This window comes from Hyposmocoma kahamanoa, unplaced genomic scaffold (assembly GCF_003589595.1).
Source record: "Hyposmocoma kahamanoa isolate Upper Pololo Valley unplaced genomic scaffold, ASM358959v1 144, whole genome shotgun sequence".
Classification (NCBI taxonomy): domain Eukaryota; kingdom Metazoa; phylum Arthropoda; class Insecta; order Lepidoptera; family Cosmopterigidae; genus Hyposmocoma; species Hyposmocoma kahamanoa.
In genome coordinates, this window is record NW_020653513.1 from 426,130 (window position 1) to 440,159 (window position 14,030).

The following is a 14,030-nucleotide window of genomic DNA, read 5'->3' on the forward strand; positions in this document are numbered from 1 at the left end:
ATGTGCGTTTTTTTTTAATGTTTCTGTGTATGTTAAATACGGTAGTATAACGTTATTCTACTATATTTTTTACTAGTTAGCTTCTAATATGGTAACACTACAATAACAAGGAATTAACTACTAATTTAGTAATATAGTTTTTTTTTATCAAAGTCAAATAATCATTTATTCCATAGGTAAAATTTTTACACTTGAAAACGTCATGTTTTAAGCTACTGCTCGTTCACTACGCTGACCTCCCTGACAAGAAAAGCAAGAAACTGTAGGCATTGCTCTTTTCAAATAAACTTAAATGCTATAGAATACATTTTGAATCATATTTGTGTGGAATCTAGACTCGCGTTGTCTTTCAACATATCTTTATCTAACGCGTAGTCTACAATTTTGTAATATGACTTTTCAATTAAAATACTTTTAATGTAAGTTTTAAACTTAGGAAATGGCAAACTTAACGTATAATCCGGAATCTTATTGTAAAAACGTATATAGTTTCTCATAAAAGAATCGTTTACCTTAGTTAAACGAAAACGTGGTACCATGAGTTTGGACTTAGTTGTAGGGTTAATACTATGGATATCTTCTTTCTTTACGAAGCTATGTTTTTTTGCGGGCATACAAAATATTTGAGTAAATGTACTGTGATCCCACAGTCATGATACCAGTCTCCCTAAACTTTTCTCTGAGAGAAATCCGAGAACCTAAACGGTACATTTTTGCAACACAAATATGGTTTGTATATCTGCCACTTTACCCCACATGAGAATCCCGTAGTACATTATACTATGGAAGTAACTAAAGCAAACTAGCGTAGCAGTAGCAACATCGGTAAGTTCACGTATTCTACGGATTGCCTATGCAACAGAGCTTAATCTGCTGGCCAACGAAGATATATGCAAAAACCATTGGAGTTTACTGTCTCATGTCACTCCCAAAAAGACAGCTTTATTAACAAAGTCTAATGTTTTTTCATTTATTTCCATGATTGGGCTAGTTGATTTTACATTAGGTAATTCAAATTTAACACACTTTGTCTTCTTGGCATTAAGCAATAAATTGTTAATATTAAACCAATAAACTACCTTTGACAGGGTATCATTAATATTGTCATAGTTAACGTTATGTCAGTCTGGTTTGAAAATCAAGGATGTGTCGTCAGCAGACAATACTATTTCGCAAAGGTCCTTAACAAAGAATAGTAGATCATTAATATAAATGAGAAATAAGAAAGGTGCAAGTATTGAGCCCTGCGGAATACCCATTTTTACCGGAGATCCCAAAGAAGTAAATCGATTTATATCTACCTTCTGAATTCTGCCGTTAAGATATGACGAAACAAGTTCCAACGCCTTACCACTTACTCCGTAATATTCCAGCTTCCTAATAAGAGTAATATGATCCACGCAATCTAATGCCTTTGAGAGGTCACAGAAAACCCCAATAGCGTTCTGGGACCTTTCTCAAGCATCATAGATATGTTTTAGTAGTGCTAGCCCCGCATCGCTAGTCGATTTACCACTAGTAAAACCCATATTGTTCACTATGAAAAATATGATTCCTACTGAAATACGACAATACTTGAGTCAACATAACCTTTTCCAATATTTTACTTAAGGCTGGTAGAATTGAATTGGTCTTATAGTTACTAGGATTAACTTTCCTGCCGCTTTTGAATAAAGGAATAACCTTACTGTATTTCATCAAATCGGGAAAAATACCTTCGTCAACACACCTATTGAATGCATCAGCTAAATGTGGGGAAATTAGATAAATTACCGAGTCGTTGACTTTAGTCGATATGCCCCAGAAATCTCCAGTTTCTTTAACATGCATACATTTTAAAGCTTCAATGATGTCTTTTGAATTAACATGATGAAAATTAAATACATTGCCACAAACTTTAACATTTTTCTTTAGGAGATCAATAGCAAGAGATGGAGAGGAATTTAATGATTTTGTAGTGTTCACGGCAACTCCCGAAAAGAATGATTCAAAAGCTTGGGCTACCTCATCTTATGATTTAATAAGTTTGCCGTCTAATTCTAGAACTATATCTCTATCAAGTTGTTTAACCCTGCCTGACTCTTTATTTATTATAACTCCAAGTAGTTTAAGATTTATTTTTCGATTGTATAATTTTATCGCTGTGAAACTTAACCTTGGCAGCTACACATACTTTTTGAAATAAATTTTGAATAATTATGCGGTTGACTCAACCGTGACAGTCAACCGTGACCATGGGACCTGTAAAGGGCCCGAAACGTCGGTTTGTTTGAAAAAACAAATATACGCGATTTAAATCCGGAAAAATAGTTTCATTTCCTATGTGTAACAATCGCGAAAACCTAAGAACTCGTTTTGAATAATTTTTAACATATTCTATAAAACTGGAATTAGTATTATAAGTTTTCATAGCATGTAGCTCATACAAACGAGACCTACTCATATGAATGCCTACTGTTGCCCAATCATTGAATTTAGTCTCCCTGTGGAAAGTTAGTGTTTCGATGTAAATACCTTATCAAATTCATTTTTAATGCTATTAATTATCGTGCTATAGAAAATATTTGGAACCTCCGGTATATTAGTTAGGGCTTTTACAGTTTTTTTTATTTTCTAAAATACCAAAGTATTTATTGCTAATTCAGGATTACGATGATGAGGAATATAAATGTCTTCTTATCGTATCGCCATCACACATTATCGTGGCCGAGAACTTGGTCACGCTGACACTGTCACTAGTAGCTGTCATGCTGAACTGTGCACAGGGGCCTTACCATGAATCTTACGATTTAGTTTATGACCTAAAATGAATCGTTGTGAGACAGCGTTACATGAAGTATATATCACCATCCCGCTTCTTTGTCGTTACGAACCTATACTGCACTGTAATAAGAGTTCATGGTAAGGCTCCTGGATATATTTGCCATCGTGGTAAAAGGAATTACCAATAAGCGCAGGGTATTCGCTGATTGTTGTCCAGGGTGTGCCAGACGTACTAAGAATACGATTCGTTTTCATTTCGAGGCGGCATCTTTCAAGCATCACGATATAAATGTAACCCAAAGACGTTACTACTAATAGATAAGATGCATGTCGGCAAGACGTGCGATACCGTGGTCTCTTGAGTGTAACTACAGTCTTTTTGTTGAAAGCTTTTGTTTATCATGCTCTTATCTTTGTCACGTATTTATATTGTGTAATACTAGACGGAATGTCGTATCTCTACCGAAGCACAGTTTCGTCTTTCTAAACTTCATAGTTATAATTACCCTGCACTTTAGTGTCAGGTCTAGAACGCTGATGGAATATCTATAATTAACAATGTCATTTTACTGTACGTACATGGCAACTAAAGATGTCTTTAGGTAAATTATTATTCCTTTAATGCACTTATATGTGTTTAGAACTTGGTACTCACAAGTCTCAATATAATATTGCATTGTTTTACTACTGAACAGTTTAGTAGTAGTAGAGCTCCTTGTGAAAGAGTTCGTCCAGGGAAAGCTACCACTACAGCAGTACTGTTTTCCGGTTTTGAAGGGTAAGGGTGCTGGTGAAATTACAGACACATGGGACTTATTAATTTATGTCTCAGGGTGACACAGTGACAGTGCCCATGAAATCTTTACGATTTAAAGCTCTGAGTGGCACTGCAACTGTTATGGACATGTGTGTAGCTTAGTATCAGGTAGGCACGACTTGTTCGTCACGTCACTTGATATTATAAAATAAATATAAAAAGCAAATAACATTTTTAAATAATGTATTTCGGGGATATTACGTTTTGCAAGCTCGTTGTTCATATTCCTGTTAAGTTTGTGTATTTCTTTCATATTTTGTATTAGGTACATTTAATCAATAAATAAATCTTCTATCTACGGTTTCTTTTCGTTCAGGGCTCTCTAGGGACCGGTAAACGCGGATAAGAAACATTATAAAAGATATTTTCTATGCGACGACGGGCAGCAGAAAATTTCCTTTACGTTCGACTTCTCGATACGGTGCCTTTAAATTATGTTATCGTTCGGCTGCTTCCTCTGACAGTAAAAGTTTAGCTACGACTTGAGAGGCGTGCAATTACCTTTTAGAGATTTTATATTGAAGTAACTTTTATAAATTTGTTGAATATTATTGATTGTAATGAATTATCTTCATATTCAATCTTTGTATTAGTCATTGTAACAAACTAGTGGAGTAATTTCACAAATATAAATGAATATCATGATGGTAAAACATCATAATATTCATTACAATCAATATTACAATTTACAAAACGACATCTCTTGTCAACCTCTGTTGCCGCAGCATGTCGCCGCGATAAAACTGTTATATCCATATTTAGCTGTCAAATTTGAGTGATAAAAATCAAACATTTTAAAGTTTTATCATAATAGCTAACATGGCAAGCACCGTGACGTCGGATTTTTGTCGCACCTCGCGCGCCGCATCCAATGGCCGCGAAAGAATATCGCAGTGTTAAACATGATCGCAAGATCACAGCTGATTATAAAACATTTTAACAGTTCTGCACAGTAATTTTATCAACGCAAAAATTAAGTGCGGTAAACGAGATAAACAGAAATAATAAAAATAAACAAATTCTCCGATTATTTGAATTACGTGAAAAAGGCGAGGAAAACATTTTTAATACGCTTTAATATATGAGAGTTAATAGAAATACTTCAATAGTAAAATATATTGCAAAATGTGTAAAAACTGAAACTACAAAAACCATTTTTTGTTTCGCCGTTTTCGCGTCGATGATTGAACAACAAAGAAAGCCTATAGGCAATTTAATACTATTATTCTTTATTAACTGCCTCCGTGGCCGAACGGTTACCATGCCGGACTGCCACGCATAGGTCCCAGGTTCGATTCCCGGGCCGGGAGAAATAGCTGTATGGCCTACAATTATTTCTCTCGTGAGTTTGGGTGTAATTTTTGGTTGTCTATGTGTGTGTTCATGACACCCACGACACAGGGTTTCCCTAGTGCGGGGCTACGTTGAGTGTGTGCGTTATTATTGGTGTACGTTATTCTTGTTCTTCAAAATGTATAACAGTAGTTAATTATCAAATTGACAAAAGAACGGATGGCTTAGGTGCGGTATCTTACCGATTCAGTATTCGCAATAAAAAAAAATGGCAACAGCTTTATCAATTGAAATAAATATGCCACTGGGAGGTTTATCACATATTGCATGCGATATATTGCCATGTTATGGCCACTGGTAGTTGTAAAGGTACCTGGTTGAGTGAAGAAAAACTTTCATAGATTTCTCACAGACGGCGTTACGGCAAAAAATGGCATAAAACTTTAAAAAATAAAATAAAAATTTACGTTCACTTAAACCTAGTTTACAGCAAGTTTGCTGGGGAACTCCATTTAAGCAAAATAATTGCTAGTGCTAGGAGACGCCGCTCTTCCACGTTAGAGTTCTATGTGACCAGGTAAGTTACGACTAGTTAAGTTACAGGATCTATATAAATAATTAAATTAAAATTACAACGAGAATAAAACAAAGATCTGTAACAAGCGCTTAGAGAAATTGGTAAGGTCTAATGAGTCGATTTGAAGCTTAGTTGATAGAGCCATGGTAGAGCCGTTGCATTGGCACAGTGCCAGGGCCAAAGCACAGACTCAGGTTCGATTCCTATCAGATCGAAGGAATTTTTCTTTTGAATTAATAATTATAAAAAAAACTTGTAAAGTATTGCTATTCGTTGCATTTTTACATTTAACCTGAATAATTTGTTTATCAAGTTAACAGATAAACCAATCACAGTTATCTGCTACTTGCAATACCAAATTAGCAATGTAAGTTAAGGCAAACGAATGTGACGGATCCGACGGGAACCCAACACCTTTACTAATTGGATTGGACGTTTCGGAATTTCGAAGGCAGCAAAACTATATAAATCACTGACTTAAAATACACATACAATACTATTCTGATTCGAAATTCCGTATGGTCGCTTATGCATTAGGAATTCAGCACGGATAAAGCCGTTCCGAATGCAAGTCCTCCATAGATTTTGTAAGGTCGCAACACACACAGTCGTAAATTCCGTACGTATTTTCGCTGCGAGAACATCTGGACTCAATGTCTCGCTTTTCTTTCGAGTATTGTTATTCGGAACGAAAAAAAATATGTATGTGTGTGATATATCTACGAAATCTCGAATCGAATTTCCGAAACGGAATTCCGACTGTATGTGACTTTTTTGCGTGGAGAAATCCCCCTAGGATACCTCTCCGCCGCAGGAGTAGCGGAGAGGTAATGCTGGACTTCTACCGGCTAATGAGATATAGCAAACTCAAGAATGATGATGGGCCAGCGTTTGTACTTAATGGCAGCATCGCAGCTGCCAATAAGCAGAAAGTACAATAGAACATTGAGTGTTGACTGTTTGTTATAATTATTTCGGCGGCCATTTTTGTTATATCAAATCCAATGAAATCGAAATGAAAAATGATACTAAATACTTTGAAGAGCAGGCCACACCGCGAACGAAACTAGTTTGCTTAGCTCACGTAGCTGCATGCACCCAACTATGCCAGCTGGTTCTGGATCAACTCGCGTAGACTCTACTAGACATGTTAGCAGTTTGCCGATTCGTAACCAACAGAACTCTCTACCAAACCGTAGACACCCGTTCGCCCCACTCAACCCTCTGCAGTTATTAGATTATGCCGTCACTATCAATTACCATACTAAATTATAATACTTCAAATTAAAAATTGTGTAAATATGTTCAAAAGTAAAAACAGCACCAAAAATATTATATCGAATAAAAATGTAGAAATTTGTAGTAAATGTCGAACTCGTTCGCCCCTCTCACCCCACTATATTTCTTGATTATATATAGTTTGATAGCATTGACATCGTGCATTGAGTAATCCTAATTGGTACGGTGCAATCACCGTGAGTTAAATCAATTATTGTTCCGATTTGAAATGTCAAAAGTTTTCGATCGGCCAGTTGTGAATCGCAATTAAGCGCTTCGACTCGGAAAAATCGCACTTTCCGATCGGGAGAGGCATTCAAAATAAAGCTGCAGGTCGTGCGCTTGTTGGTAAACTACAGGCACATGGGACTTGTCAACTTATGTCTCAGGGTGACTGGCGCAATGGTGTGAATAAGTGAAAAAGCGCCCCTCAGATCTTTGCAATTTAAAGCTCTGAGTGGCACTGTAACTGTTATGGACAGGCTACAGTAACCTGTACAAGTCCCATGTACCTGTAATTTCACCAGCACTCTTTCAAACCGGAACACAGTAATGCTGACATTACTGCGTGGCGGCAGAAATAGGTAAAATGGCAGTACTACCCTGGACGAACTCTTTTACAAGGAGCTCTACTGCTACTAAAAAAAGAAATTTGGATAACAATTAGGATTACTTCGAATTAATCAAATAAAATATCATGTAAAAATATAATAAAAGGTGCTAAGTTAACTAAGCTATCTTAGCTTCGTTCGCGGTGTGGCTTGCGCATAAATCTCAAAAAATATAAATACTCAAGCAAAACAAACCACAATTTTACGCTGGATTTCCCATAGAAAAATCTCGAAACCTCTGTTACGAGAACAATGTTCTCTTAAATTCAATAGAATTGTCATTCGTTGCGATGAAGATAAAAATATAACTTTTGTCCCATAATTCACATTTCCATGAAAATGTTTCGGTTTTCCAGTTTTACATAGACAAGCCAAAATACGACTCTTTTTATTTCACTGAGCTAAGGAGAATTGCGTTCCCTTGTGGATGCTGATAATTTTTAGGCACTTGTTTATTTGAATGCTTCCCTTTTTTATACGCATTTTCTTTATTTTAAATTCACATTTCGATTTCTGCTTTCTAAAATAGTATCTTATTCCAAAATCAACAAATTCATCAGGAAGATGTATAAAAAAACTGAAGCATATCTAGATTCCAAAACCGACGAACCATAATACCACCGGTCCATGTTTTCACTTGTTTTTTTTTTAACAAATAGAACGCTGGGTGTTTTTCTTTCATGATATAATTTTGCACATTCTGAATGAAGCTATATTATAATGTACAGTCGATGCCCTAAAATGCCTGACCTAGCCTTCTTACGCACTCAATTCAGCTTTTTGACTGAAATTCATTCTCACCGTCACCATCATTATCATCATGACTTACTGCTGAACATAAATCTCCTATTTAGATATAGATATTATTATATGCAGACCCGCTTATTTAACCAATGTGTCGTGCTCACTATGACTTACGGTGCCGAGACGTGGACGCTCACACACAAGGCTGTGTACAAAATAAGAGTCGCACAAGGAGCCATCGAGCGAGTCATGCTCGGCATCAAACTTATAGATCGAGTTCCGAATTCCGAAATCCGTAGACGAACTAAGGTCCAGGACATAGGAGATCGGATAACGTGTTTAAAATGGAGCCGGGCGGGACATGTTGGGAGACGTGGTGGACACAGGTGGAGTAAGGCGATAACCGAATAGTGGCCAAAAAATGGATAAATAAACATATGACGTCCTGTAGCGAGATGTCAAATTTGCGGGCACTAGATGGGTGAGATTAGCACAGGATCACGGTGGATAGCACAAACTACGGGAGGCCTATACCCAGCAGTGGGTGAAGTCGTGCTGTGAATGATGATGACGATAGATGTTCAATAAACTTCATATTATACTTAGTTGTGTTTTATATATTTTTTTACATCGCGTAAAAAAGCTTCGTTCACACGGCATTGCACTGTACGCTTTTTTGTAGTATTCGTCTCACGATACATTTTCATTTGTTTAAAAAACGAACAGCCGCTGTATCCATACAGCAATCACCCAATCATGAGTACACGTCTATCATGGATGCACGCTTTGTTGCACTTTTACAGCGGTGTAGACGACGCCCACGGTTTCGCCGTCGCGTCGGTGTAATAGAACATATTGGGTTTATCCTATAGAATCAAGAAGCGTCGCGTACAAACACGTTTGAAAAATTGCAAGAAAATCTAAGAAATGATGAAAATATGTTTATCAATTACTTATCGTATCCATAAATAGATTTAACAATTTTTTAAAACGTTTGGAGAATTCGAGTTTACCGAAAATAAATACGAATGTGAGGACATGTATCATTAGTAAAATGAAATCGGCTATCTGTTTAAAGGAGAGATTCAATTTAAAATACGCTGTTATTACTTAAGTTTTAATAATGAAATTAAACTATAGGTACATGTAGTTATTTGGCCAAAACTATGTCATTGTAATCAACTACATCTGATAATCTGAGTGTTTTGAATATGGAGAATCAATAGAGTGAGAACTTTGTAGTAAAGCTGTAGCCATATTTGTACTAAGGTTTTAGTTGACGCATTACTCTTGACTTGGTGTTCTTGACTGGAAGATTTTCGTTGGCTACTCGTCTGTCTTGCAACTAACATTAAAAGAAGGGAACTCTTGATTTTGGCGGCTGCTTTTTATCGTTTTCATCAATTGTAATACTCCCATTTGAAATTCAAGAACTTCGTTGTCGTCAAACATGTCCAATGTAGGTAATATCCCATTAAAAAATGAGAGATGCCGATTAGTTACTGCAGGTTCTTTATTTATGTAGGAATGCATAAATTTTATCATTTTCGCATTTACAGGATTTACATCATTAGCAATGGACCTTCGTCTAGGTATGCGTTTAAGTATTGGATTCATTGTCTCCGTATCGTTAGTCTCTATGGTTTGTATTTCCGATCTTTCTTTTGTTTCGGAATTATTTACCTGGCTTTTAGATTCTTTGTTTTCGGTAATCATGCTGCTCACTCTCTCGGTAGGTTGTATTATTTTCTGTAGAAAGCTTAACTGTTTGCTATAAACATAAGGCTTCGCTGTTTTAGCGCCATTCCCTGATCTCTTTTGACCTTGGATCTTTTTATAAGATCGATTATAATTATCTCTTATATGAGTCCACCTCTGAATAACTAGTTTAGCTGTAAAAGACATAAGCATGATTAGTTAAATAATCATGATGCAAGATTTGCATTATTTTATAAAGTTGGAGTATCAAATACAAGTGGGATAATCTGGGATATTTGCGGGACATTCTGGGATGTTCTACGTGAAGAATATCTTCAGACGCCTTCTTCAGATTATGAACGAGTGAAAGTAGTAGAAGGTTTTGATAAAAAAAATACTAATTTCTCTTATTGCTTATTATATGTTATTATTTTTTAACCGATTTCAAAAAAAGGAGGAGGTTCTCAATTCGAATATATGTTTTTTTTGGTACGTATGTTAGGCGATATCTTTTTGTGATTTGGCATTTGTGAACCGATTTTGACGATTCTTTTTTTGTCGGAAAGAAGGCATGTACCTCAGAAGTGGTCCCATTTAAATTTAAAAAAATATTTCACCTCTAAGAGTGGCAAACTAGGGGATGAATGACCTTTGTGGTCGGTTTTTTAGTACTCTGTACAGAGATTATCCACTGTACTACTTGCAGTTGTTCATTCTGAATACAGGTTTATATTATGCAGGATCATGTTATGGAATGCGATTCAACTATTTAAAAATATTTTGTATTATGGAAAAGGACTAATAAATAATAGTTCTTTGCATATACCCACATCACTATCTTTAAAAAGGATGAATGAAGGAGATAGTATGCCTTATGTATGTATTGGTGATAAAGGATTTGATGTACAGATACTACAAATTACTGCTTCAAATTTAATAATGACGCACATATGTGGACATACACATAGACAACGACAAATTACATCCAAACTCACGAGAGAAATAAATGTAGGCCGTACAAATATTTCTTCCGGTCCGGGAATCGAACCTGGGACCTCTGCGTCCGGCAGTCCTGTGTGGTAATCTTTCAGTCACAGAGGCAGTTAATGTCTGTCACCGTGGCCGAACGGTTGCCTTGCTGGTCTGCCACGCAGACAGAGGTCCCGGATTCGATTCTCGGGCGGGGAGAAATATTTATTTTGTCTATATTTATATCTCTCGTGAGTTTGAGTGTAATTTGTTGTTGTATGTGTGTCCACGGCACCCGCGATACATGGATTCTCTAGTGCGAGGCTATGAGTGTTTCGTTGAATAACGTAACCTCCGGTTAAAAAAACCGACTTCAAAAGTCATTCGTCCTCTAGTTTGCCACCCTTAGAGGTGGAATATTTTCTTGAAATTTAAACGAGACCACACCTGACGTACCTTCTTTCTAACAAAAAAACAATCATCAAAATTGGTTCACAAATGGCGGAATTATCGCGTAACATACATACAAAAAAAATTGAGAACCTCCTCCTTTTTTTGAAGTCGGTCAAAAAAGAAAAAATACTACATGTAAAAATATATTCAACTACCGCCTGAACAGAGCAAGAAGATAAGTGGATTGTGTTTTTGGTATTTAAGCCGGGAAATGGAGAATTCTACATAAGGCTATTGATGTTTCACCTTGTCTAACTACACAATTACGTTCGTGAATATGATGACAATAACTTTGACAAGGTGGCTAATTCTATATTATTCGGAAAAAAGTGCATCAATTCGAAACTACGAGATCTACTTTTGCTGACTGTTTTTTATCTAACAGTTTTGTCCCATGGCAAAAGGATAATATATAGTACCAAAAAAAATTCCATTTATTTATTCGTTTATCGCAAAGTAGTTTTCTTAATGCACATACCTACTCATCGAACTATGGAAACAACGTCGCGAGTGCCATGGACACACACATAGACAACCACAAATTACACGCAAACTCACGAGAGAAATAAATGTAGAAATAAATACTTCTTTCTGCCCGCGAATCGAACCCGGGATCTCTGCGTGGCAACCCAGCATAGTAACCGTTTGGCCACAGAGGCAGTTTTTTTAAAAACAATTTAAAACAGTTATAATACAATTTATCAATAAAAGATACATACCATATGCTTGTCTTCTTTTCTCGTCTCTTGTTTCGAAATCAGGATTCAGTATTATCATTATCTCTTTCCAAGCAGCTTGAGTTGCAACGCGATTTTTATACAACTCTGTAGTTTTGTCCCATAAAACAGGCTTTTGTTCTACTAAAGAAATCAATAAAACGTTGTCTATAGAAGATTCGTCGGCCATTTTGTAATAATAAAATTGCGCGTGTACTTCGTCCAAACGATGTTATAGCAGTGACGCGGGGACGCCGGACGCCCCTCGTTCGGTTATTCTTCGATAAAAAACGTATGACATCGCGCCGTGTGAAAGAGATGGTGTAATACTTGCGCTACTGCAATGCGAAGACGTATAACGGTGTGTGTTTTTTCTGTATTAAACGACCGCGACGCGACGTGTGAACGGTCTTATACTAATGCTCTGTTGCTCTACGATAATTATGTATGCGCCATAGACCAGATGTGGTATGCGCCATTGTTTTTTATTCGGTTATATTGTACTGCATAAAAACGTGTAGGACAATGCCGTGTGAACGAAGGCAAGCTGTGTACAATTGGATTGCCGTCGCAGAGGGTTGTGCTAATAATGTTATTGTGAGTAAGCGAGAGGTATTATTATTAAACATTGTATATAACAGTGTTCTATGCACATATATTTATTTACTAGTATTTATTATGTGTACTTAAAAATATATTCTTTCGTTGCGCCCCTTTTGCATATACCATATATCTATTCTAACGTTACTTTGGAGAAATTGCTACATAGCAATAAGGCCGCGTGTTACACATAAATTTATTGTTTTTGGGTAATTTTCGGGTTAGTTTTTTTATGTTTTGTGAAGAAATAAATATATACCTTTTTAATTCAACTGTTTTTTTGTGTATGTTACTCGATTACTCCCGAACTGATTTCGATGATTCTTTTTTTGTTGAAAAGGGGGTACCCTTTTATGTTTAAAGTACTATTCTGTGTTGCCATAATAATTTTATGCACAACAGAATATGAATGAATTAATGAATAAATTGTATTAAAAAATTGTATTTCGACATTACTACTAACATGACTATCCTAGGGGTTGGGTGCCTGGAGACTCATATTACAAGCTCTGCTTAGTTTGGGTTCCAGTCTCCCACAATACATTACTCTAAGCTTACGTAATAATGTATATTTACTGTAATTGTAACGTTTCTTTGTATTGTGTTGTGGAGATAAATAAAGATATTATATTATTATTATATTATTATATTATTATTTTTAATAATAATAACGCATACACTCATCGCCTCGCACTAGGGATTCCTGTATCGCAGGTGCCATGGGCACACACATAGACAGCCACAAATTAAACCTAAACTCACGAGATAAAAATGTAAGCAATATAAATATTTCTCCCGGCCCGGGAATCGAACCCAGGACCTCTGCGTGGCAGTTCAGCACCGTAACCGTTCGGTCACGGATGTACTTAAATAAAACGAATGAAACAATATTTCATTCATTCATTCATTCATATTAAATATATAAATAACAGGACACACCTAATAAAAATTTCTATCTACTCAAGATACTTAGAGAGCTTTTCGTCGTACTGCTTATTCGCGGTTTATCAGAGCATGCAATTCGCATCGGATGATGAGATTGTCATCATAATGACGTCACTAGGTCTATTGTTCGAACCACGCAGAACTCACCTAAACAAGCTTTGTTGAGTTTAGCGAGTTTTTGTGTTTTTAGACCTATTCTTATTCAAGCTCTCACTGATAAGTTAGTTACAATCAAATCAACATTCATTTATTTCAGACAGCTACAGTTCACAATCTTATAATAGTTACACAATTACATTCACAGCAACACTCTATAAATGCGTTGTTGTACAGGGTCTAGAGCACGTTAAACTTGACATTTAAGATTTAAATCCAAGTCTATGCCGCTGCCAAGCTTGACGTGCTCTTGACTGTACAATGTCATAATCTATCAAAGAACACGTACCAATGGCCTGGCATAGAAAAACAAAATCGAAAACCTAAAATGTTCAAGTAGGAGAGCCCCTTGTGAAAGAGTTCGTCCGGGGAAATACTGCCTTAACTATTTCTAACGCCAAGCAATAATG

At 36.2% G+C, this 14,030-nt stretch overlaps 1 protein-coding gene across 1 annotated transcript; it reads right to left on the reverse strand.

The window, feature by feature from the left end:
- Positions 1-9,232: 9,232 nt before the first annotated feature.
- LOC113240510 lies at positions 9,233-12,109 on the reverse strand. The gene is made up of 2 exons (XM_026477840.1): positions 11,923-12,109; positions 9,233-9,975 (listed from the first exon to the last, which is right to left on the reverse strand). Exons 1-2 carry the CDS (start codon positions 12,107-12,109, stop codon positions 9,410-9,412), a joined length of 753 nt encoding a protein of 250 aa, XP_026333625.1. The 3' UTR covers positions 9,233-9,409.
- Positions 12,110-14,030: the final 1,921 nt, after the last annotated feature.

What these genes read in the sequence shown, in the direction of transcription:
- LOC113240510 (XM_026477840.1), bottom strand. Translation starts at nt 12,109, where the DNA reads ATGGCCGACGAATCTTCTATAGACAACGTTTTATTGATTTCTTTAGTA. An exon ending in GAAAAGAAGACAAGCATATG is followed by an intron (nt 9,976 to 11,922) that starts GTATGTATCTTT and finishes TGTCTTTTACAG; the next exon opens with CTAAACTAGTTATTCAGAGG.